Below are 24,689 nucleotides of genomic sequence, written 5' to 3'. Positions count from 1 at the left end.
CCACAGAGCATTGGGTGCTACATTCCAGAAGAGATCACTGAACTTCTGGGTCAAACTAGTTTGGGTTCTTCAATGTTGTAAGGTGATTATTCAAACCAATATGAGTGTATAAACTTCTCTCTGTACAGTAACTGTTAAAGAAGGAATGGATGGACCCTATGCAGACTAAAATTCAGTTGCTTTAGAATAGCTATTTAGTGGACAGTTAGTGTTGCAGTCTAAGATTGATTTAATAGTTCTTCATTGGCAAAAACAGGTGGCAGAAGCACAGTGTTGCTAAATGACAGGTTATTCTCATAAATTTGCAAACGGTATGAGTATTTATTGGGTCCAGTTGATGGGTTGATGGTGGCTGATGTGTATTACAGTGAAAAAGAGCAGAGCTCCAGCAGTGCTGATATGTTTTGAGTGGAGTGCACTCACATTGTACCCTTCGTATTGACACTGTTCCTGTGCCAAACTGTCGGCTACAACCGACAGATCTGTCACCTTGAGTCAAAGTTCCAGAGGCATCTCGGTTGTCTTACAATAGAAAAGTAACTTAACTGGAAGCTAAACAGGGCAGAGGAGTTGTTTGTAAATCTACTAATCTGTCCATACATCTGGATTGAACTCTGAAGAAAGAGGTGATCTCATAGTTTATGCTTGGTTTGCTTGCTTCTTTCACCTGGTTTATATTGTGGGAATGATCAAGAGAATAAGGAAGTATGGCAAAACATTACCCAGAACATTCTGATCTCTGGGCCACGAAAGAAAGCTGTTAAGCCACTAGTGCTGCTGTTGTTAATACCAGGACCTGCACCAATTCCCAAAGCACTGTAAAATATAAGAGCTACTTTGAAGGTTAATTCTGCCCATAATTACCTTTTAGAGGCATTGCACTGCTCAATGTCCATCTCAGCCACTTCCAAGTAATATCAGTTTTTTACACCATAGATTTTGGCTGAGTGCTCTAAGGCCTAATTTTTGAAATGCTGAGTACCCATAATGCTATTTAAGGTTAATTTAAGGTTAATTCTCAGCACAATTTAAAATCAGACCTCTGCATTCAAACAGGAGATTTTAGTTTAGCAGTCACAAGACTGCTTAAATGATCAGTCTGAATTCTAGATTCCTTCTGGAACTGATTTTTTTTTCTTTTGTAAAGCCTGAGCTAAGTCCCATTATACCCCTTTATTTTTATTAATTTATGGGCATTTCTACTGTTTTTGTTAATATACAGCTGCTAGAACAGCTGGCACGTATAAATGAAGAGAATTCAGCTATAGTAGATTTACTTTTACGTGATGTTTGATGGCATTAGTGTTTTTTTCTTTTGGATTGAATGTCAAGGAATTAACTTCTGCTGACATGCTTAGGGGTTAGAATAAGAAATAAAACTATATTCTTTCACATGTGTCTGGTGGATTTTCAAAGTACTAAACTATACTGTTTTGGGCATGTAAGTCAAAGCCTTTAAACATGTTATAGCTCCTGTGGATGTTCTGTTGATGAGCATTTTGTTCCCCAAGTTGAAATCAATAATCCTCAATTCTTGTCTACCCCAACTGTTTGAGTTTTTTTTTATAGTAATCTAAGTTTCAGTTAAAAATATGTCCTCCCTGAGTGACAGGTACTTCCTTGTTCATTCTCTGCCCTAGTCAGACTTGTTCCCTTGTTTTTCACTCATATTATTATTTTTTTGTTTCAAGCCAACTGGTCTGTTATGGCTTCTGTGATAAGTGCATTGAGTGGAAGGTGGAGAGGCATCCACCAAAATCAGACAGTGCTTCTAATAAATATATTTTTGCTCTTCACTTTTAAAACCAATATAATTCTTTGGCATATCTCTGGATTCTGCAGAGAATTCTGATTCTCTGTGGCTCAGTTTGAACTGAAACAGTAAGGTAAGTAATTTAATGCCTGATCTTCAACCCACAGATCAGCACTTTTCTCTTCATGGCAGAAGAGAAAAGAATCTCTGTCAAGTTTCAAATCCCTGTTACTCAATATTAGTAGGAGTTACTTCTTTGGAGCTTATGGTTGAGTCTTCACTGAGTAGCAGATTGAAACCAGTGCAGGAACAGCAGTATTACCAGTATTGTAGAAAGATGCCTTATCCAAGTAGGAAAACCTTCCCTCTTTCCTTCTTGAAGCAACCTCCCTCTTCTTTTAGAATGCAGTAGAAACATTTTGTTATTAATTACATTTTACCAAATGAACTTCACTTAAAGCTTAATTAAAACTGTGGAAGCTGAATTATACTAATGTAGTGTTGTAAACACAGCAACATTAGGAGTTGTGTGTGAGTAGCTGGTTATAGAATTGAAAATATCTACCCCCATTATTATTTTTTAAGAATATTTGAGGAATTTGTAGTTTGGATTTGGTACAGCTCTGTCTACATGACAATGGCCACACAATGATGTCATTTCTAATTCTATAGCCTCTTGTCCTCAGAGCTGATATTCCTAAATTGGGAGCAATTATCTTGCTGGCTGAGAGACCTGAGAAAACAAGGAAGGAAATGGGTTCTTACATCTTATCAAATGCCAGTGTTCATTGTTCATGCTCCCCATGTTCTGATGTCAGGTGTTTGCACAGCTCTCTCCCATGGCTTACACTGTGTCAACACAGCACAGGAGGATGATTGGAACTGCTGAGTGTGATTGAAAGGTCGTGTCTGAATTGTGGCAAAAATCCAATAGGCCATCCATAGTAAAGCTGAGGAATTTTCATGGTCAGTTAAAATACATATTTTGTCCCACAGTCACAGGTGGAATGAACAAGAGAGAGAGCACATTAAATTCAGACACCTGCAGAATGGCCATCATGCAGCTCTGGATGTCAGGAGTATCATCAACAGAACTTTAATTCAGACATGTTTTCATACCCCAGAGTCATAGTTCCTGCACTATCTGCATCACTAAGAATGCAATTTTTCTGGTGCAGGAGTAGCCTTATTTTTTATGTTCATGAAATTACACTTAGAGCATTATTTATACACCTTGCTCATAATAAGTAACTGGCAAACTTCGGGGCTCTGTTGCTAGAGCTTAATATTTAAAACAGATTGCACAGATGGGATGTTCTTATCTACATTGTTACTCACCCAAACGAAACGCTGAGTGTTAAGCCTACTAAGCCTTTCCTGGCAATCACAAAACTGACATAATTTGGTGATCATAAACCCTGTGGCAAAAAATGTGCCATCTGCTGGCCAAGGAGGAGAGTACTCGTTAGCCACTGTGGTCCCTGGACAGAGTGCACCAGCGTGATTCCAGCAGTAGGAGAAGCTGGGAGCTTTGCAGAGCTCTCAGCAGCAGAGCTGAAAGAAGGCTGGTCAGTAGTTTTCTGACAGCAGATTCTTCCCTCCGAAGGTTCTGTTTTGTTGTAATGAGAACATGTCAATGAGAAATTGAAATGTTCCGTTCTAAAAATATCCGAACATTCTGTTTCAAAATCTTTAGACTGGAATGCCGATTTTTATTCCAGAATGATTTTTTTTTTAAAAGTAATAATTTTTGTAAATTATAAAAGCAAATTGAAATTGTCATCTTTGTATTAAACATTAATGAAACCTCACATCATCACTATAGCACATGGTAAATGACCACTCAGTCTGTCTCACTACTCGTAATCATGTACGATCACTCCCCATGATTCTCTGTGGGGAGAATACATCCAGGGTGTGACTGTCTTTTCATTCAGGTCAGGGGCATCAGAAATGGGAAGAAAACTTTGTTTTTCTCATCTTTGCACCTTTACTTCTTTTACTGCAATTTTGTGCTAATTACTTAAATTGCTAGGGTGATTTAAAGAAAAACTGGTTTGAGCTTATGCTCTTTGTAATAATTCAGCATACACAAAAGAGTTTGCAGATACAGACAAAATCATACAAGTCAAAATTCAGAAAAAAGAGAAAAGAAGCAGAGAACTAAAGATAACTCTCAAGGCTTTCCTTTGTCTAGCTTTGTAAGTTTAGTAATTGTCACATGGTAAAAAGAGAAGATAGACTTTGCATTTTATGCTGGAAGGAAAGAAGGGGGAAGAAATGCTGGATTTGATTAGTGATTGATCCAGGATTTATTATTTTTGTATCTTTCTCTAAAATGGGGCTCCAGCTAAGTTGTGTGACTTCTGAAAGATTGGTAACTTAGTTTTCAGAAAGAAAGGAAGTACAGTGGTTCTGATTATATATCACCAGTCATGACAGATGTCTGTCTGTCTATATGGCAACCAGTTACACTGTGAAAAAAACCCCAAAACGTTTAGATGCACATAACCAGGCTGAGTTTATATTCGCAGGGACCATTTCTAATTTTGAAATTCATGACTTTTTCAATACATTTCACCAAAGCTTTTAATGCAATTAGAAAAAAGGAAACAAGGCACCAGAGAGGGGAGTTGTGCCTACACTGCCAGGGAATGTTTAGATTCAAGGCAGTATGAGTTCAGTTCTGTGATGTGTTGGGGACTGCCCTGCCACAATTCAGAGAGACCCTCCTGCATGTCTCTTGCATTTTACTTTTGTTCTTACCTCCCTTCTTCAGTTCCTGTCCTTTTTAGCTCCTTGGCCATTGTGCCTTCACCCACTTCTCCATCCCATTCAGTCTGTTTCAATTTTTGCTGTTTTCTTTTGTTCTTTTCACCCTGTCCATATCATTCCACCCTGCTTCTATCCTTTCCACTTCTGTGTCTTCTGACCATTCCTTGTAGCTACTTCTCTTTCAAGATCATCCTGGACCTGTTGTGCCAAGACCTCCTGATCCTCTTCATCCATCAGTTTGCATTCTCTGAATGGACTTCACCTGTCTAGTTCTTCCTCACCAGGGAGGTGGTGGCCATAGAAGCACAGCACACAAATGAAGGACCCATTCCCAGCTGTTGAATATATAGTCTTGATGCCACAGAATCCCAGGAGCTGGGATGAGCAACTTCAGGGAATTGCAGCTGTGTTGGATTATACTTATTCTGTGCTTTCAAGCAATATGGTCTTTTTCAACAACATCAGTGAAATGTTACCACTTGTAGGACCTTACCCTGTCAATACCTTTTATGGGACCAAGTAGTGGCTCAAACTGGTGAACTGATCTGGGAATTAGAGTATTAATTTGTTTATTGCTGCATATTATATTTTTTTCAGCTGAATAAGTTATTGGATCCATACAGAGGGAAAACATGTTTTAATTTGCAAGAAATATTCGATGCTTTTTAGCTAATGTATCCCACAAAACCATGAACCTTTGGAAGATATCCAGAATAGAAAATTCAGTCCAGTCTCAAAATTATGCACAACCTAATAATGGAAGAAGGCAAACAAATTTTAGGTGTCTCAAGAGTTTGTAATTTTGTTGTCTGATCTGTGATATTTGTGCCCTTCTGCCACATGAAAATCTGTCAATCATAGCGCTTCTACTGTGTAGTTAACATAATATGTATAGGGAATAATAAAAGTGCTTTATTTAGGAGTCTCTCAGCTGTCCATGTTATCCAACCTGCTAGTGATAGACTGGTGGCAATATTAATTTGTTTAAAGAAATTGACAGGTAAAACAGGTTCCTTTGTTTTATTTTGGTCTTTATTTCACTCCAGTAAATCAGAGAAATATTATTTCATATATATGAAGAGGCTCCCTTGCTCTATTATCTTGCTTTTGTTTTACCCATATTTGGTTGAGAATCTTCATGTAATCTGCAAAATTCTTTCTGCCATTCTTTTAAATATAATACAGTGAGATTTGATGCAGTGATTCACTTTGTGCTTATAGCAACTTGAGGCAGATGAGTTACACTGATTTACATATTTGCAAATATATGCAGATACACAGTATTGCCATATGGTCTTAGGTCCCCAGAAGTGCTGCTGACCTACTTGAGTCTTTCAGTTAACAGAATAGGAGCTTTTGCCTCTTCACATTTTATACATTTCAAAAGGCACTATTTTTCTTTTTTTCTATGTATAATTTCTGAAAAGGATCCTACAGTGTTTGAATTATTGTAAAGCATCTGCGAGATCAAAGTCTTCCTCTTCGTTTGCTGTTGCTGAATCAACACTTTCTGCTGGAGGAGGCAAGAGATCCTCATTTGTGAATTCTCTGGGAAGGCTAGGAGAGTCTGGAAGATCCATAATTTGTTTCCATGGTTTTCCAGGACATCTGGGGTGAGGAGATTCTGGGCGATCTGGCAACCCATTAAATAGAGAAGTATCAGGAAGAATTAGTGGCTCTGCAGGTGTACTGGTTTCCTTTCTTGCAATCCCTGGATTAACCAGCTCCGGTGCTGTTTCAGCACTGGATGATGGGACGATTTTGTTTTGATTAAAACCCCTTTCACTGGACTCTCCAGAAGATTTGGGGTTTGGATGTTTGTTTACCATTTTTACTGTGTTTTTTATGCCCACACCCATGGCCAGTTCTGCACCCTCAACCAATTTCATGCCCATGCCTTTTGTCAGACTCATGATCGCTTTTACATCCATGCCCATGCTTATGCCCATGTTTATGCTCAGGTTCACCTTTGCCTTCTGGTTCCTGTCCATTGTCTTCCTTTGTTTCTTTGCCAGGACTTTGACTGTCTTCTGCAGCGTGTGAGGGTGAAGCACTCCGGAAAGGTGTGAATCCAGGAGGCCTTCTTGCAAAAAATTCCTAAAAGACATAGCCATAATAGCCACATTTGTTACTTGAACAAGAACAATTGCTTCAGATTTGGAAAATTCAGAAGCTGGCCCATTGTAGTACCTGAATAATTTAGTAGATTTTCAAAGTAAATTAAATAGTTCTCTCTGTGATAAGCATACAAACATAAATATCCTCCCAAATAACTCTGGAATATTTTAACAGCTGTATGTGTAAAAGAAAAATGTCTATATCACTGAAATTCTGCCAGGTAAAGAGGGGAATGATACTATAGAGAACAAAACACATGTACTGGTTTTAATTTATGAACAATACAGTTGATTTCTAGGACTAGATGTCCCCATAATTGTTAAATTATAATACTCAGATGTATAAAACCAATTTATGCTAAAGGCTAACACATCTCTGAGTAGTATCAATAGCAGAATATACAAAAGATCTGTGCCATTTTGTTATATAAAATGTAACTATTCAATTTTTTGCCTCTAGATTTGGTATATGCATTTCAGAATACTGCCTAGAAATAACACACAGATTAAAGCTGATAGTCTGAAACACTCGGTTGTTATTGAGTAATCTCTACTCCCCTATCACTGTTCAACTGGAAGACAAAGACTGAATACATGGTGCACAGTCACTGTCCAACATGGGTTTCATTTCTCTCCACCAAAGCCTCTGATCATTATCTAACTGCAAATCAGAGTTATTTGGGATGGAACTACATTTGAAAGTTGAAGTGGATACAATATTGTAGTGAAAATAGAGAGGAAAGATATTAGTTGATACATAATGGATACGTAGTTATGAAGGTTCTGAGCACAGTGAAGTTATTAATTACGAGGGCAGCTTAATCTGTCTTTATTCAGTGTAGCATGGGAATCTCTGCATTTATTAAAAAACCGGCAATCATCAGAAAGTTCTGATAATAAAAATATTTATATTCCATTCTGAGATTTTCAAACTGACCCATGTTCAGGGCTAGTTAATTGTGGAGCTGAGTAGGAAGAAATTGAAAGATCCTCTGGCAGAGATTGAGGACAGTGGCAGGGGATCTGCCACTCAACTGATAGGAAAAGGTTCACACATGCTTTGGAAATCTGTGGGGTATAATTATTGTGTTGCCAAATACATTTTTGTTTCAAGTTTCAAACCTAGTATGAGTAGTAATTTAAAGGAGCTGATGGGGCCTGATGCTTCAGAACATAACTGACAATCCAGAGGAGCAGTCAACAGGCAGGACATTCTCCCTGTCCTGTGGCCTTTGTTGTTGTGATCACCTTGTTGGCCACTGTCTCACCTTGTGAAGAAGCTGACTTCAATGTGACAGGTTGCTCGAGTTAGAGGGTGAGAGGGAGAAGTGTGGCATTACTGAGGTTGTTAAAAGAACTATGTGTTCCTTTATTTTTGGTCCAAAATATGGGATAATTTGGAATAAATAGAGAATTAAATGACTGCCTTTGTTCTTTGCTCTACTTAAGATGGTGGGTGATGAAGAGGAATCATACCAGTCTCCGTTCTTCAGAGCAGTTAAGCTTTGGAATGATTTTATTCTCCCATGGGATCACATAAATTTGTGCTTCACACGACAACGATGCCTGTTGACAAAACAAAACCGACACATTAAGGCAACAAAACATCAGACACAAAGGAAGAGAGTTGTGCCTGAAAAAAGAATGTTTTTTCTAATAATATTTTAAAATACTTGGAACTTTACCCAAATATTTATGAAATCTATCTTAGCAATGGATATTTATTTTTTAGGTCATAGTATGCCTGTGTGAACACTTTAATTCAACTTTGGATTTGAGATTGGGTTCTGAAAATTGGAACTTTCATCTCCAGCACTTTTGGACCACTAACTTTAATCTTCATGATATTCCTAAGAAATATCATTTGTTGATAGTATTTCTCCTACTAAAATTGGGGAAAGTGAAACAGAGATAAAGGCTTTTTTTTTATTATTTTGTACTGTCTACTGCACAAACAAATTTTAAAATCTCACAGGTAAGCACTGTTCATATGGTGGGAAAAGAGAGGGGGATAAAGCCCCCCTTCCCAAACAGCTCCCTTGCCTTGGTTTCTGGCCCTATCAGTGACTTTCCAGTGTTTGGAACACATTTTCCCGGTATCAGCAGCATGCACTCCAGAGCCACCATTCCCTTGCACACAGGTAACATTCCAGTCTCATGTTTTCCTTAGCTGCGAGTCCACAGACTCAGGAGCATTGCAGCTATTTCATTTCTCAGCAGCCTCATCCTTTCCTTTCTTTGGTTGATTATTGTAAAAAGAAAGTTCCTTTGGCTTTGCAGTGAGCACTGATCCTGCAGCTGGAGTGACTCAGTTTCCTAATATGTCGCTTGGGTTACAAACAGTGAAAGCTGCTCTTCTTGAAATAAAAGTATACTGAAAGAGGTAACAGAATTGAGGAAGTGATTTTACTGAAGTGTTTACAATTTCTGGTGCAAATGAATTTGTCTGTTAGGAACATTACAGTTGGCATCATCATCACTACTTACACCGTCTAATGTGACTTCACAGTCTTCATTAAGGTTTTCAAACTCTTTCTTTGAGCAGTTTGTCTTCCGGGCTCTAAATTTTACTTCATAATTTTTTCCTGCAACCACCTGAAAATGTAACAAAAAGGCTTTCTATGCTAAAAGCATTTTATTGAAAAGGGTTCACAGGAAAGATGGTTTTCTACAGGCTTATACTACTTATGTTCTGCAAGTCCTAACCACTAGGCCAACATGTATTAAGAAGAACAATATTAAAATATTTCTCAGTAAACCTATCTGCTTCTAATCAACTAACTTATTTGCTCCAGTTCCCACTCTCAAAAATTCCAGCATTGAAGCTGAAGGAAACAGAAGAGACCAGAATAATATTGGGCCCACAATTTTGACTTTGTTTTATTAGATGCCTGTAGTAATTTTGTTAGTAACAGATGAAATCATTAGAGATAGCACTGTAGAGAGCCAAATATGATGTAAGAAAAGTGGAATGTGAATAAAATGAAGTGTGTGATGAATGGGCTCAGCTGAAAATGAACCTATTTGCCAAACTCATTAAAGAGAGAATCTGCAAGGGTTCAAGAATGTGCCTGCTATGAGTTCTCTTAGTATTTTTTCACAGTACTTGAGATAATATATCTTGCTTCAGAGACAGCAGGCAAAACATGAACTTCTGTCTCTCTGAAGTCTATTTTAAAAATGTGTGCATGCTAATATCAGTATGATATGGAAAGTCAGAAAGGAGAAAAAAGTTTGAAAGAAGAAAAAAGTTTGAAAGAAGAAAAAAGGAAGAAAAAGCACAGATATTATTAATAAGATAACATGAGCTATTCAGAAAAATTCTGGTGTGACCAAGTATTTTCTGAACTACTTCATCGTCTTATTTCAGTTCTGTCTTTAACCTCTGGTTTGATGTGTTGGAACAGTAAACAAGGCAGATGCAAATGCTGACCAATATTATCCTCCAGATTCCTTGTTCCTCTTTATTCAGCTCTGTTTCTCTGTTTATCTTATGTTATGCACAGATATCATTTTCTAAATCTAGCTGGAGTATTATTAGCAGAACAATCAGTATATAAAATAACAGATTTCTAAGGTAAATTGAGAAGCCTCATTTCTTGGACGCTACACCTACTCTAGGGTGGACACTGTCTAAAATAACAAAGAGTATTGGTAGGGTAGATCAAGGGAGTAGTTCTGTCTAATAGATCTTTTATACTTTAAAAGTCTAAGGTATATTACAAAGGCTGGTAAAAAGTGGGGTAGATAAAAGAAATTAAATACTGTGAGTCAACCTTCTTCCTATGCTTTTAAAACGTTTTGTTTTAAGGAAAAAATTAAATTTCAAGGGATGGGAGATTTTTGAATAATTCTTGAATGCAAGACAAGATGGATAAAATTTTTAAAGAAAAATTGCATGGATATTTCAGTTACCAAATGTATTGACACTTAGAGGAAAACATTATTTCAAAGCTAAATACAAACTTTAGCCACCATTCAGCTCAGACCAATGATGAGGTCATGTCTGTAATGCCAACCTGCACTGTCGCTGATTCTATTTCTCCGTGTTTATAGTAGAAATCATCATTGCTCTCCGAATTATACTTCTCCATAGAAACCTTCAGTAGTTCCTTGAGTTCTGGACTGGTTCTTGGGATAGGCCTTGGACAGCCTGGACAAATGGCAGGATGAACTGGTTCCTCAACTGAAAGAGACCAGCAGAGTTCAGATCTAAGAAACAAAAGATTCAATGTACGTAAAGACTGGGAAAAACAGTTAGTTATGAACCTCTGCCTTTTGGAATGCTTCATATTTGGGTCTATGAAATGAAACCAAAATATCTTTGAGTTTTATATGATCAGCAGTTACACATGTTGGTTATCTAGAAGAGCACTGCATCAGCATCTACTGTCACATTGGACATTTAACAACAGTTCTTTCATAGAAACAAGAATTGTGTGTGCCCGCTGTGGGTAGCCAGCATATATGGAGAGGGAACAGCTACATGTATGGGAAGACCTGATTTAGGTGAAACAAGAGGTGCATGAAATCAGCAATGAATTTGTGTGTTGAAGAAAACCAAGGGTGAGAGTGCAGCACTTACTACATGGAATAGTACTGTTCTCCCTGTTCTAAAGCTGTGAAGCTGTGGTAATCTGTGCCCAGATAGATGGCATGGGGAAAAAAGTAACACTAAATAACAATAAAAAACATTGAAAATTGCAGGACTTTTAAATTTGATAGTGCCTATGACATACCTTGAAATTTGCATTCGTTCTTGATCTCTTTAATCTCTGCCTGAAGATTCCGATATGCTTTGGCCTCACATTTGCCTACACGCTGGAGTAAAAAATGCAAAACAGCTCCTTGTTATTTAGAAATAAGGAACAAATTCACATCCTAATACCTTCCTGCTAACAGAATAAGTCAAGCATGCTACTAATAATTCCTTCCTTCCTTGAATATACTGGCAACCAGAAGCCTGACAGACATCTGCAGAGCCATTAAATGATCAGGATTCAGAAGGACCACTTGGAGAAAATAAGATCATAAAAGAGAAGCCAAATGAACTATTTGTATATATTCATTACAGAAAAAAATGAGGAGGTTTACAAGCCAGAATCCTATTTTATGGAGAACTCTGTGGAATTTCTGTCTCAAACTGTACAGATCAAAAAGAAAATTACGCAATTATCAAATCAAACATTACTGAGTTTCTTGTATTTATTCAGATCTTCTAAAGGAACTATGATAGGTGACTTGCTTTAAATTGCCTTGATATATTAGGGCTGGAAGAAAGCAGATATTGTTCTGTTCTTTCTTTAAAAGGTTATAGAGCCATAAAACTGATCCCATCATTCCAGTGATTAGAAATGGTAATAAGGAAAGAACTGGAGGGAATGAATACATCGAGGAGAGACTGGGGGGTTTGTGGTAAACAGAAGTAATATTTTGCAGATTTGTCAGAGTTCTTCAAAAGCATCAACAAAAATGGGTAGAGAGACTTGTTGATAAAGTATACAGAGATCTTCAAAAAGGTTTTGGTGAAATCCTTTATCAAATTAACTGTAGAATAAGAAGGAAGGCTTAAAATTCAGGATCAAGATCTTAGGGCTATTACAGATACTTGAAAATGTAATCCATAAAAAAGTCTACTTAGTGGTGGTTTAGAAAAAATAATAAAAAATAATGTCAAGACTTATTATCTGGGTTAAAGAGACTGACATTATGTCCCAGTATAGCTCAGTGGTTCACATGTGTGTTGAATACAGGGTGCAGTTCTGGTTGTCCCATTTAAAAATGAATGGTACTGAGCTAAATAAAGGTACAAAACAGCTTCCATGGAATTTGGTTATTTCAAGGTATGGAATATTTGTGGAATATGGTAGTCTAATAATATCTGTCAATGATCTATTAGCAAGGCTGCTTAACAGTTCAGGGGATAAGTGCTAATGATCTAATCCCACAAACCCTAGGTTACCAAAGCAGTATGTGAGTGAGGGAGAGCTCCTCCAGTAGGTGAGGTGACAGAAGTCATCACCTGTAGGTGACAGCTGGGAAACTCAGACTCAAGCAGATTAAGTAAATTGCTTAAGGTTTAAGGGCAAATGAGGGTAATGCAGGGATTTGCTTCAGCTAGTCTGGTTCTCACACTTCTGTTATTTACCACAGTGTTGTCCTTCTTTCCCTTTTTGATCAGTACGTATGAAACATTCTCGAAATGTTCAAGGAGTAATTGTGGAACAGGAGAGGCTCTTGAATGTAACCCTCAGTAGTGCAGTTCCACAACAGCTGAAGCAGATGCCAGTCAGTCCCCTCCCGTTCACCACCACTGCTCATTGTGACTCTGCATTCCTGCCCTCTGCCTTGTGTTTGCAGAATTGTTTGTCTGATCCCCTTGTGAGCTGATTCAGGGAGGTCAGTTAAGAGAGGAAGCCTCTATTTTTGGTGCAGCTACTTCAGTTCCAGGTCAGAGAAACTGAGGGAGGACTTGTTTTTGCAGCACTGTTTAGCTAGATTATGTATATTTGTTTATAAATTTCTTTTGAAGTTCTCTTATTTGGACTGTGGTAGAGGTTGAGTAATAATTGAGCTACTTACTTTTCTTAGAAAATATGTCTTAAGCTGGAAAAATGGTGCTAATTTTAATTATCTCTTCTTGGGTTGTGTATGAGTAACTCCTTGAATATCTGGATAGGAACTTCTCAAGGGATTTATTATTTGTGTGAAACTGTTTAGATTCTGTAGAGTAATCTGTAAACATTTCAGTGATCCTCTTAGTCACTGATTCAGGGGAAAACATGGATGTTCTAATTGCATAAATAGTTATGTATAAGACTGGATTTAAACTTCATTCACAAAGTGAAGCAAGACTATAAATATTTTCTTAAGTCGCATCTCAATGATTTGTTGATCTGATATTTTCTCGATAAACAGGTTTTGAAGATTACTTACACCTCTAGAAGTGATTCTGCACTCTGGAGTTAAATCTGGAAATTGGTCTTTGGAGCAATTCGTCTCCTCAATTTCATATTCAATTTTGTAATTCCATCCAGCTACCACCTGGAAGAGATATTTTGGTTATACCTGATTTAAACCAATACAAAATTGCAAGTTAAACTATTAAATGTGATTAGCAAAGAAGGCAAAACTATTCTTCTAGTGCTTTCCCATCAAATCACTTTGCAGTCACTGACCATAAAGTGTCCATGGACAGCAAAAATATTTTTGTCCTTGTGACACAAAAAGTAAACTAAGTCCTGCATATGTGAGAACTGCACTTTGTATTTGGTTTTCACTTCTCCTGGCAAGCCTGCAGCCTCATCCTGCTGGGTTTCTTGCACTCTCCTCCAAAGTGACTGTTACTTATTACTCCCAGTGGCAGGAAGCTGGTCTAGATAGATGACTACACTAATACAGTCTGGCAAGTCCTGCATTCCTGAGCATGGGACACAGTAAAACAGTATCTGAATAATGTAACTTTATGCTGCTGACATCATTTGTTGTTGAGTGTCCTGCATTTATCATCTACCCATAATTGTGTCTGGGCTTTGCCTTCTCCCACACGCTGTTCTGTCCAGGTTTGTGAGCCTTTTTAAAAATTTCCCTCCAGGAAACTGTTCCGTTTTCCTCACTGTGGCTACTACTTCTCACCCATGAAATCTCTCCATATCTCGTGTTGGGCCAGGTAACATTGGGTTAGAAAGGAATAATCGAATATAGGAACTTTCCATCCCAGATCAGTTGAAGTGGAGGGCTCTGACTAGTGTCTGTTGGCCAGAGGTGACATGATGGTTCTCTTTCCAGCTGCTGGATTGCAGTCTGTCTGTGAGATTTTGTCATGTGGCTTAAATGTTGTGCAAGTTTGTCTTTCAGCAAAGAGGATCACTGCCCTCAGTAAATATAAAGAGGACAAGTCTGAATTAAGTCATGGGTCAAGCTGACATGAGACCAGAAGATGCTTTTTGACTAATACATACATATTCAAAGAAAAGGGTCTGTACTTGGTGTCAGGTTATATACTCGTTAAAAACTAAATAAGAAAATTTACTTTCTAGCAATGTCACACCAGTCCATAGGAGAACCATTCACAGGGAAGGAATTGTTGCATGGAATACAAGATGACAAAGAACTTCTACAACTCAAGCAGTTATTTCTAGCAAATCAGATATTCCTGCATGCAGAAATATTTCTGTGAGTGGCATTCTGGCTTTTTGGTTTTCTTCCCATTTTTCCTATGTGGTGTTTACCCATCCTGTAGTGTATAGCAGCTGCTGACATATGGGCCCTACTGCCTTGCAAAAACATAGATGCCTGCTGCTGTTTGAGAGGCTGTAGAGTATGTGAGACATCTGTGCAGGCTGGCAGCTTTGGCACAGACCCCAGGAGAGATCTGCTCCTGCTGGAGCCTCAGGAAGAGGCCAAGTGAAGTACCCAGGAGCATCTGAGATGGCACAAGATGCATATGTCAGCACTGAATGCAAATAAACTGGTGCTAAACACCGGTTAGATGCAACTGCAGGTAAAGAAAAAAATGCGTGTACTATCAGTTGTCAGCTCTGACAATCCAGTAGGTAACCGTTAATGATTCCTTATAAATGAAGATAATTATTTATAGAGTCTACACTTTATGTGCATTTTCTATGCTTTATTATGAAATATAAACCACCTTAATATCAGAAAAGTACACAAAACAAACAAGGTACCTGCTTTGGGTTGCTTTTTTGGTAAAATATAGAGAAAAATAATGCACAAACCTGTCTTTTGGCTTGTTTTATTTCCACAAGCTTGAAAAGGGCAGGCTCATCACCCTCCTTATTAAATTTTTGAATGGCTTTTTGCAGAATTTCTGACACTTGTGAACTGTCACTTGATATAGGATGGTAGCATCCAAGACATGGAACCTGAGTAATTCTTATCTTTGACACATCTGTAAAAGAAACAAACCAAAAAATATAGGACTTCATGTAAAACAGCTTTAGAATTTAATTTTTCCTACCTGGGAAGGAGCAAGAACCTTTCCTGCTTCTAACTGGTGTGATGAGCAAACTCCACATTCCAGTTTCAAGGCCTGCAAAGACGTTTGTTGTATTTAGAAACATGCTCTGGTTTGTGGTGGCAGAGTCCATCCGTGGCATTAGGATCCAGGCGTGGTTTCAGCAGTGAACTCCATTTGAGCAATTGTTGAATCTTAGAAAAACCTTGCAAGTACTTTTGGCACCATTAAGGAAGGGTCATTTCGTTCAGGCAGGGAAGAGCCAGTGGAGGCTACAGCTTGAAGGGGATGTTCTTTGGGTTCTTCAAAGCTCACCCACAGTGGCAGCTGCTTGCTGTCCTCACAGTATTTGGGGATGGGGACTTCAGCAGGAGCGTTTTGGCTCAGCCATGTGAACTGTTCTGACTCTGAGTGCCCTTGGGACTGCGGTTGGACTATTCTAGTGCTCCTGCTAGTCACTGTGGCTGCCAGGTACCACTTGGTGTTACCTTCAGGTTTAACCAGCTGGCTTGGCTGTGGAAACACAAGCTTGACAGGGATGCTCAAACTTCTGTTTCCTACTACTAATCCTATTAACTCTCTTTCCTTTCTAGTAATCATGGATTGGATTTTCATAAATTAATTTTATAGTTCAGTACATAAATTAATTTCACGATTCAGTGAGCTTGAGAATGAAAGTGGGACAATATGTGGTCTCTGTGGAATTGAAGTAAAATTTGTGTGCCTGATCTTCAGCTGGCACAAACTGGCTTTAATGAAGTTACGCCAGCTTGCACCAGCCAGGAAACTAGTCCAGGGTCAGTTAGATCAAACTCTTTCACCAAAAAGGCTGAACAGTGTGGTATCTAATATGGTGGGGAAATTCCTCACCCGTCAGGATCTGTTGTTTTACCCTTTCTGTTTGAAGCCTGTGGGTCTGGTTTGGCTCCTCTGTACATTTGGAATATCTCAGTGCAAGCAGTAATATTTAGTCTTAACTCCCTGAGGAGTACATGAACAAACTCTGGCCCTTAGTATTTCTAGCATCACTTATTTTGACTCCGTAATGGCAAATATATACATGTTATAGAAAAGTGTGACCATGTTTTCAGTAAGTAGTCACAAAGGAGATAATAAACCAAGAGCACACCCAGTTCTAGACCGACGGTGGTCTGGGCACTTTCATAAGGACAGTGCTGAACAAATGTGTGTTCTTTTTTTAGAGTTGCTACAACTCGGTAAGAAGAGATGAGCTTCTTAGGCTGAATACATGATTCATTTAATTTATGTATGTTTCTTAATGCTTTCTAAGCAAAGATTCAAATGCAAATTTCCCGTGCATTCTTTTACTGGCAACTAGATGTCACCATTGCCTTACAAAAGCGGTAGAACATGGAGTTCGTGTACTGCAGTTCCTAGAAGTACACTGGCTGTAGGTAAAGCCATTTTTGGTTTTACAAAAAAAAACAAATATAAATTGCCAAACATCTCAGAAATCATGGTAAATACTTTTGTAGTTAATAGACAGATGGATGTTTTAAGCTAGTTTGGATATGTCTTTGAGAACACTAGGCATAGAGCTCTCAGTTGCAAAGTTTTAAAACACTGTGATCTCTTTAATAAAGGAAATTTCTATGTGAATATAATAGTCATATGTGAATATCTTATAGGTTAGAAATGTAGTAATGCTTATTGTTAAGGTCTAAAAGATATCACAGTGTCTCATATAATTACATCACTGCTAGATTTTTATTTTGTAAATGAAATTTCAGGGTTTTTTTCTTGGTTGAAGTAAGTATTTGTTTTGGTAAACTTTAACAGAAATACTCATTTTTAGTTTGGAGAAAATTGAGGTGCAATTTTGTCATACAAAATTTTTTTTTCTAATTATTCCTGGCACAATTTTATATGTAAACAAGTAAGGACAGAAATTTTAAGTGTGCCAAGTTGTATCTAGTCTCTTAAGTTACTGGGATGCTTTTGGTCTTAAGCAAATTCATTTTAACTTGGTATAATTTCAGTGCTTGAAGAAACTTACTACACACACATGCTCATTTTTATTACCCTGGACAGAAACAGCCAATGCTTCACTGGCTTAGTCTACATGTGTATAACAGTGAAGTGAAATTCTGTCCTTAACGTGTAATTGCTTATGAAAAATTCTTTATAAATGCCTGAATAGAATGATAAGGAACTGCTACCTTTAAAATTACCTGAAAGTCTCAGCATTATATTTATTCCATTCTTATTTGTCAGTGTATTTGTGGAATACTGTCCCAAATATTTACATACCTGAGAAAATTTTGCAGTCTTGTGAAACATTACTTGTTTTTTCGGCATCATTCATGTGAACTCGAGCTGTGCATTCTCCTGTTTGCTGCAAAAACATATGGCAACGACTGTCTTAAACTTGCTGAGGAAAATACAGTGCTATATATTCCTCTAGTTGAGGACAGCTGACAGTTGCAAACAGATTTTGGCAAGGGGTTGATGTGTACATTTGTAGTAGTGTCTAATTTGCTCTTTTTTTCCTGGAAAAGGACCAGTTTTGTTGATTGTGAGGAAAGTAGGGGATGAACTGAGCAGATAACTTGAAAGATTGCTTTGTGTTTGTATGATGTGTATTGATTAACTGAAGAATTTACAATCAGAATAATGGAAATTAACACATCCTCTTGAATAAAGACTGTATAAAATATTTACCCAATTTCCTCTTTGCTAGTACAAGACATGCAGCAATGACCATGACATTTCGTATAGATTCAAATAATATTAATCATCCTGTGAACTGGGTGAAATAACAGTACCTTCTACTGGGAACATGCAGTGTTCCTGCAGTGTGTGTCCCCCTGTTGTACCTTCTACTGATTGATCTCTGGGAGCACGAGCCAGGCCTGCTTTGCACAGCTAAAAGCCCTCTGCCAAATTTTCTGCCACAGTGGCTTCCATGTCAGCATTTGGTTGTGCAAGTTTCCATTATACATAATTAACAGAAAGTTTTACAGCCCTTGCACTCTCATGTGTGCACGTATCTTATGTTGGGTTTATTGTCAACCTTCATATTGAAGCGCTGAAATGTTCCTTTCTGCATATATTCAGGATTGTAAAGGAAAAATCATTATTGTAATGGTTAACTTTTGAATTTTAAACATTTCTGTACTGTACTTTAGTCATATAAGCTTTCAAAAGCACCACAGCTAAAAAAGTTAATTTTTCTACTGTATTTTCCCCCAAGCAATTACATTCCTGGTCATTATACTGATGTTTCTGTACAGAGAACTTGTAAGAAGAACAGATACTTACAGCCTCTGCAGATGGTTTGTAATGACAGTGTTGCCAGGATTTGTTTTCCTCAATGGCACAAGAAGTTTCAAGTATTCGGTATTTCAGGTAGAATTGCGGGTCAGGACCTGCCTGGATTAGAACAATATACATGTCATCATTTGCATAGCAATAAATCAAGTGAAAAGATAAGAGCTCCAAAAAGTAAATACTATTCATTGGTTACCTTGTATTTTATAGTATGTTTTCATATTGGCTGCTGGTCTCCCAGATCATGGTACTTCAAATATTAACTTATCTAATTATATTACTTAGCCCTTATCTACAATAGCAATATGTTGATATAATCGATATAATATGCTCAACTACCTTCATTTTAACTTGTAGTACCAAGGGTTTTAGAACCAGGAAGAAGTGTTTAGGTTTTATAGTCTCATTCAAATGTACTCCAAAAAAGCCAGTTTGGGAGGCTGTTTGGATAGTTAGCATAATCACCAGCTTGGACTGTGCTCCTGTCTGACTCCCTCGCTCTCACTCTTGGCCTCCTCCCAGACCTGTCTACTTTCCTTCTGTGCAGCTCCACTGGCAGCCCAGGCACGGCAGCCAGCAGCCCTCAGGCAGCCTGGCAGTGCCCAGACGGCCTTTCCTTGCTGGTGCTGGGGAACTTCAGCTGCCCTGCCTGTGGGCAGGGGCGAGGAGGGCACGTGCTCTGGAGACAGCCTTTGGCAGTGCCTGCAGTTTTCTGTAGGCACTGAAGGCTGAGCTGCAGTGGAGGCAGCCACAGGAATCACATAAGATGAAATAAAAAGTATTAAGCAAGGTTTGGCCTGGCCAGTGGAAGTATTTCAGAAGTTGATAAATCAGTAGTGGGCATTTTCTCCTTGCCATAAATCAAGTAGTGAGCCTGTGTCTACAGGTGACAGTGGCATGCTAAAGTTTGTGGTTCGTCTGTTAGAGAAGGTATGAAGTCCGAAGTTACTAATCTTTTACAGCCACTAAAAATTCTCTGCCAATGTGACTTTTCAAATACAAACAGGCAGTTGCTGTACTTTAGCACTGGTTATTCTTAAATAACCAGTTATTATTCTCTGTCTCTGCTGGGAGAATTAAATGATAATTCTTGCCTTAGTGGTACCAAGAAAATGAAGCGGAGCTGGCGTGGGTGGCATATACTGGATTTACACTGATGGAGACACAGAATTATATTCTGCCTTCTCTCAATTCCTGTTATGTATTGCTACAGCTACAAAGAAGTGTACAAGTACCTGATATAATGGTTGCAGGTTGTAAAAAAGGATAAAAAGGGCTCTAAAAATATAATAGACTTAATCCTCAGCAGGAAGAAATTGACATTTATGGAGCTGCATCAGATTATATTGTCTGGGACTTAAAAAGAGCCAAATTCTGTTCTCTGTTGCAGTGTTCTAAATCTGCAATAAATCAGCTCAGTGAGTAAACAAAATACATAAGAAAAGACATTGTTTCTGTATGTTATTTGCTATTGGTTTATTTCGTTATTATTATGAACAGCTATGCCTTTAACTGGGGCAGGTTTAGTCTTTCACTAGTCAGCTTTTATGTTTTATTACCATATCAATAATGAATGTACATGAATATGTAATAACCAGCTATTTAATTAATGCATTCGACATTGTGAGACTAGCAAAGAGTAAAATCTATACTCTTTTTAGAAGAAGAATCTCAAGTATAAGGAAATTTCAATTGCAGATTCCTTTTCTCTGTTTTTTACTTAACATCATAATCGAATCAATGATTCAAAGTAATAGTTGATTTCCACTTCAGATCTTTTAAGAAAAGGAAAGATGGATATCTAGAGAAGGAAAGATGAATAATAATTGCAATAAATATGTATTCTTAAAAATACAACATTATTCAAGATAAAATACTGAAACTCCTTTGGGAACATCAGCAAAAAGAAGGTGGTATTACAGCTGTGATACAGAGATGTTTGCATTTGGCTATTGTTAAAGATATGTGTAGTTCAGTGAAAACAGTAAGAGCGTTTATTTAATATTAATTGTATAAAGGATTTCCTGATTTTAGTCTTTGTCTCCACACGCTTAAATCTCCCCAGTGTGTAAACAGGAACAGCAGAGGGCAGGTGCCAGGAGATGTTGGTAGTTTGCTGTAAGGCAAGGAATGCACGTCCCCTTTCTGAGGTCAATTGCTATCTGGTTAAGAGTGTCTTGTGAGCTGCAAAATATTCTCTCTGACACTGGGTTTCTTGTGGTTTACATCTGAAAATCCAATCCAGTAGAAAAAAATGCTAATGTTATTTTCAAGTAAAGTAATGCTTGTCATTATTATGGTAATACCATCTTTGTATGCTTCTCAGAGGTAAATACTCTTTTGTTAGATTAAGGCTATACAGAAGGACTCCAGGCAAAGGATCATGTTGCATTCTTTTTTTTCCTGTAATTTTAGCTGTCACCCTGTTTGACTAAAATACCACCTAGTGCTGTTAGTTACATCTTTGACTTAGGACAGGTGTCAATCAAATAATATTCACAAACAATTCAGAGTATTGCCAAACTTTATCAGGTAATTCTTTTTTATGTGTGACACCTGCTCTTGCCAAGTCAAGATTATATTAATGTTTTTAGTAAGTGGGTTTTTGCCATTGATCTGAAAACCTTAGTGATGATGGAAAGGAATAGAATTCCCAGCAAAGAAAGGAGAAAACAGAGCGGATTAGTAAGACAAATTGTATTAGTGATAGAAATTTCCTATTCTTTAGTCCTTGTATTAGTAAGCAATTCACCAGCACACATAGTTCTGTTGATAAGAACATAATATACATCCCTGCTTGTCATGGGAACGAGCATCTTACTGTGCAAGTCACTTTGATTTTTTAAAATGTTTTTGGAATACACTGTGCTGTCATACTTACCCCCTTACAAATGAGATAGAGATACACTGATTCACACTGCATAAACAACCCCAACTTTTTTTTTTTTTTTTTGCAAAGTCTACTTACAGTTCTCTTGGCTTCCATCACCACATATAGAGCAAATTGATTACCAGTTGCTCTGTCTCCATTGTACTTCTGCAGTGCTGCGTCGACAGCTCTAAAGACATCAGGATCATCACAGTCCGAAAATTCATATGGAAGAGGGATGGCTCTGCTGCAGAAAAAACTACAGCAGAGTGCTAGTACAATGAAAGGTTTCATAACTGGATGAAAAAGGCCACCTGAATTAGAAGGCTCTTTAAAAGCCAAATGGAAAAGAAGTGCCTGACAGGGTTTTAGTCACCTCTTCTGTTTTTCAGGAGCAATAGCTAAGTAAACAGAACAAGTGGGCTGCTGGGGTTGGTTGGTTCTCATCATAGCCTGTTTATACTGCAAATAAACTTCTGAGTTTATCTAAATAAACTTTGTGTGGTCACCAGAATGACACTAAGGTTATCCACCTGCCATCAAGATAACAGGATAAATGGCTGCAGCTGGGGACATGTTTAGACTGAGCAGGACAGCTCTTGAGAAGGGAAAGAATGTTTGTAGCTTTCTGACTTCTTAACATCTGAACTGCTACTGAGAATGAATTCTACAAGGCTTAAATAAAACACCCAAGAAGGTCACAGTGGCAAGGAAGTTCTGCACAACAACTTTATAAATTTTGTAGATCTGTTCAGTGTTCAAACTGCAGTAGTTCTGAGAACTGTAGCTCTCAGAACATGTTTGAAAAAAGTCTTTGGACAGATGCATATGGTTGAATGTCACGTAAGTCTTCAACAACACTTGATAAACGTTGTCCTTCGCAGTACTCTTGGAGATGTCCATCTCTGCTGCCATGCAGAGGCTGCCTTTGGACCATGGATTAGTCAGTCCATGGGGCTTTGTTACCATTACAGATATGTGACACCCAAAAAAAAAGGATTAAACAGTGTTGCCTGTGTCTGGCAGAGCCAGGATTAGAGCTGGCTGAGAACATCTGGTGCTTTTCTCCAGTGTTTGGCACCACATAGCTTTTCTTTGGATTTATGAACACCTTGGGATTGCCTCAGCTCCTGTGTTCCAGCTGTGTCTTGCTGTATTTGGTTTGCATGGCAAGGTTTTGGTAGCAAGGGGCTACAGGGCTCACTTCTGTGAGAAGCTGCTGGAAGCTTCTCCTATGTCTGACAGAGCCTGTGCCAGCTGGCCCCAAGATGGATCCAGTTCTGGCCAGGACTGAGCCTGTCAGCAGTGGTGGTAGTTCCTCTGGGATAACGGAGTGGAGAAGGGGAAAAAAAGAACCAGGGAAGAGCAATAGCAGAGAGAGGAGTGAGAATATGTGAGAAAAAACTACACAAACACCACCATCAGTGAAGATGGAGTGGGAGGAGGTGCTGCAGGTGCTGGAGCAGAGATTTCCTGCAGCCTATGGGGCAGACCATGGTAAGACAGGCTGTCCCCCTACAGCTCATGGAGGTTAGTGGTAGAGCAGGGATCCACCAGAGCACATGGATTCCCCATGGAAGCTATGATCCTGTGGGAAGCTTGTGCTGGAGCAGGTTTACTGGCAGGACTTGTGACCCTGCAGGGGACCCTCTCTGGAACAATTTGTTCCTAAAGGACTGTATATTGTGGAAAGGACCGACACTGTAGCGGTTCATGGAGGACTGTGTCCAGGGGGAGGGATCCCAGGATGGAGCAGGGGAAAGACTGCAAGAAGTCCTGCTCCTGAGGAAGAAGGAGTGGCAGACACAACATGTGGTGAGCTGACTGCAACTCCCATTCCCATCCCCCTGCACTGCTTGAGGAGAGGAGACAGACATAACTGGGAGTAAAGTTAAGCCTGAGAAAAAGGTTGGGGTGGGGGAAAGATGTATTAAAGATTTAACTTTATTTGTCATGATTTTACTCTGGTTTGATTGGTAATAGATTAAACCAATTTCCCCAAGTCCAGGCTGTCCATGATAGTATTCAGTGAGTGACCTCTCTCTGTCGTTACCTTGACCTGTGAGCTTTGTTGTAGTTTCTGTCCCCTGTCTGGCTGAGGAGAGCAGTGATAGAACAGCTTTGGTGGGCACCTTGCACCCAGCCAGGGTCAACCCACCACACCTGCTACGAGTTTTGATTAAAGAAAATGAACTTTAGTAGAGACTGTGGATAAACTGTGCCAGAAATAAGATTGTTTATACATGTTGACAGACTTCTAAAAGTTAGTCAGTCTTCACTCGGTTACACTGAGTACCCATTTGTTTCTTTTCCTTCAATGTAACCCTAAGACTGTTTTTCACTTTATGCTGTTAAAGAGCTATTTTGAGGATGAAATTACTAATTTTTTGAGATTAATCCCAAATTCTTGCTTATGAGATAGGTGTTCTGAACCAGCTCACTGGGGTCCTGGGACTGTCAGAATAGACTCAACCTTGATCTGGGCTGGAGTATAAAGAGGCACCACTATTCTTGCTTCCTGCTCCTCCCAACTCAGTTTCCATTGAGGAAGGTTCAGTGATAAAGAAAACATTTACATGAAAGAGTTATTACATGCATCTGCTTTCCTCTTCCTCTGAGAGCAATTATGAGCTATTTGAAAAGGGCTGTCCTTGACTGCAGTATTTCTGGGTGTCACCACCAGCAGCTGTAGCACTGGAAGCACCTGTGTGGGCCACCCTGCAGTGTGAGACTGCAAGTCATTAACTGTTCTCAGACCTTTTCTAGGTAAAGGTGGTAACCCAAACACCATTAGTGAATTTATGCTAGAGTTTGCTTCATGGATGTTTAAATAGCTTAATAGTTTAATATAATTTATTAGTTTAATATTAATAGCTAAAAATCGATAGTAAAAAAAAAAGACAAAAC

General features: G+C 38.5%; 1 protein-coding gene across 1 annotated transcript; it reads right to left on the bottom strand.

Moving 5' to 3' along the window:
• Positions 1-5,534: 5,534 nt before the first annotated feature.
• Positions 5,535-22,148, bottom strand: KNG1 (kininogen 1). The gene is made up of 11 exons (XM_027712908.2): positions 21,882-22,148; positions 18,905-19,015; positions 17,894-17,978; positions 15,384-15,556; positions 13,582-13,689; positions 11,385-11,466; positions 10,665-10,831; positions 9,133-9,240; positions 8,122-8,211; positions 6,496-6,625; positions 5,535-6,161 (listed from the first exon to the last, which is right to left on the bottom strand). The coding sequence occupies exons 1-11, from the start codon at positions 22,074-22,076 to the stop codon at positions 5,974-5,976; spliced, it is 1,437 nt and encodes a 478-aa protein (XP_027568709.2). The 5' UTR covers positions 22,077-22,148; the 3' UTR covers positions 5,535-5,973.
• Between the last annotated feature and the right edge of the window lie 2,541 nt (positions 22,149-24,689).

The sequence above is a fragment of the Pipra filicauda genome, unplaced genomic scaffold, assembly GCF_003945595.2.
Source record: "Pipra filicauda isolate LSUMZ 115617 unplaced genomic scaffold, ASM394559v2 scaffold98_size3848907_pilon, whole genome shotgun sequence".
Lineage (NCBI taxonomy): Eukaryota > Metazoa > Chordata > Aves > Passeriformes > Pipridae > Pipra > Pipra filicauda.
Note: the sequence above shows the minus strand (reverse complement) of the source record. Positions and strands in the feature narration are given on the sequence as shown.

Bases quoted from the DNA above. Each gene is read 5' to 3' on its own strand.
- KNG1 (XM_027712908.2), bottom strand. From the start codon at position 22,076: ATGAAACCTTTCATTGTACTAGCACTCTGCTGTAGTTTTTTCTGCAGC. The intron at 13,690-15,383 runs GTTTGTGCATTA...TATCTCTTCCAG, and splicing joins TAAAACAAGCCAAAAGACAG to GTGGTAGCTGGATGGAATTA. The intron at 9,241-10,664 runs GTTGGCATTACA...TTACATTTTCAG, and splicing joins TAGAATCAGCGACAGTGCAG to GTGGTTGCAGGAAAAAATTA.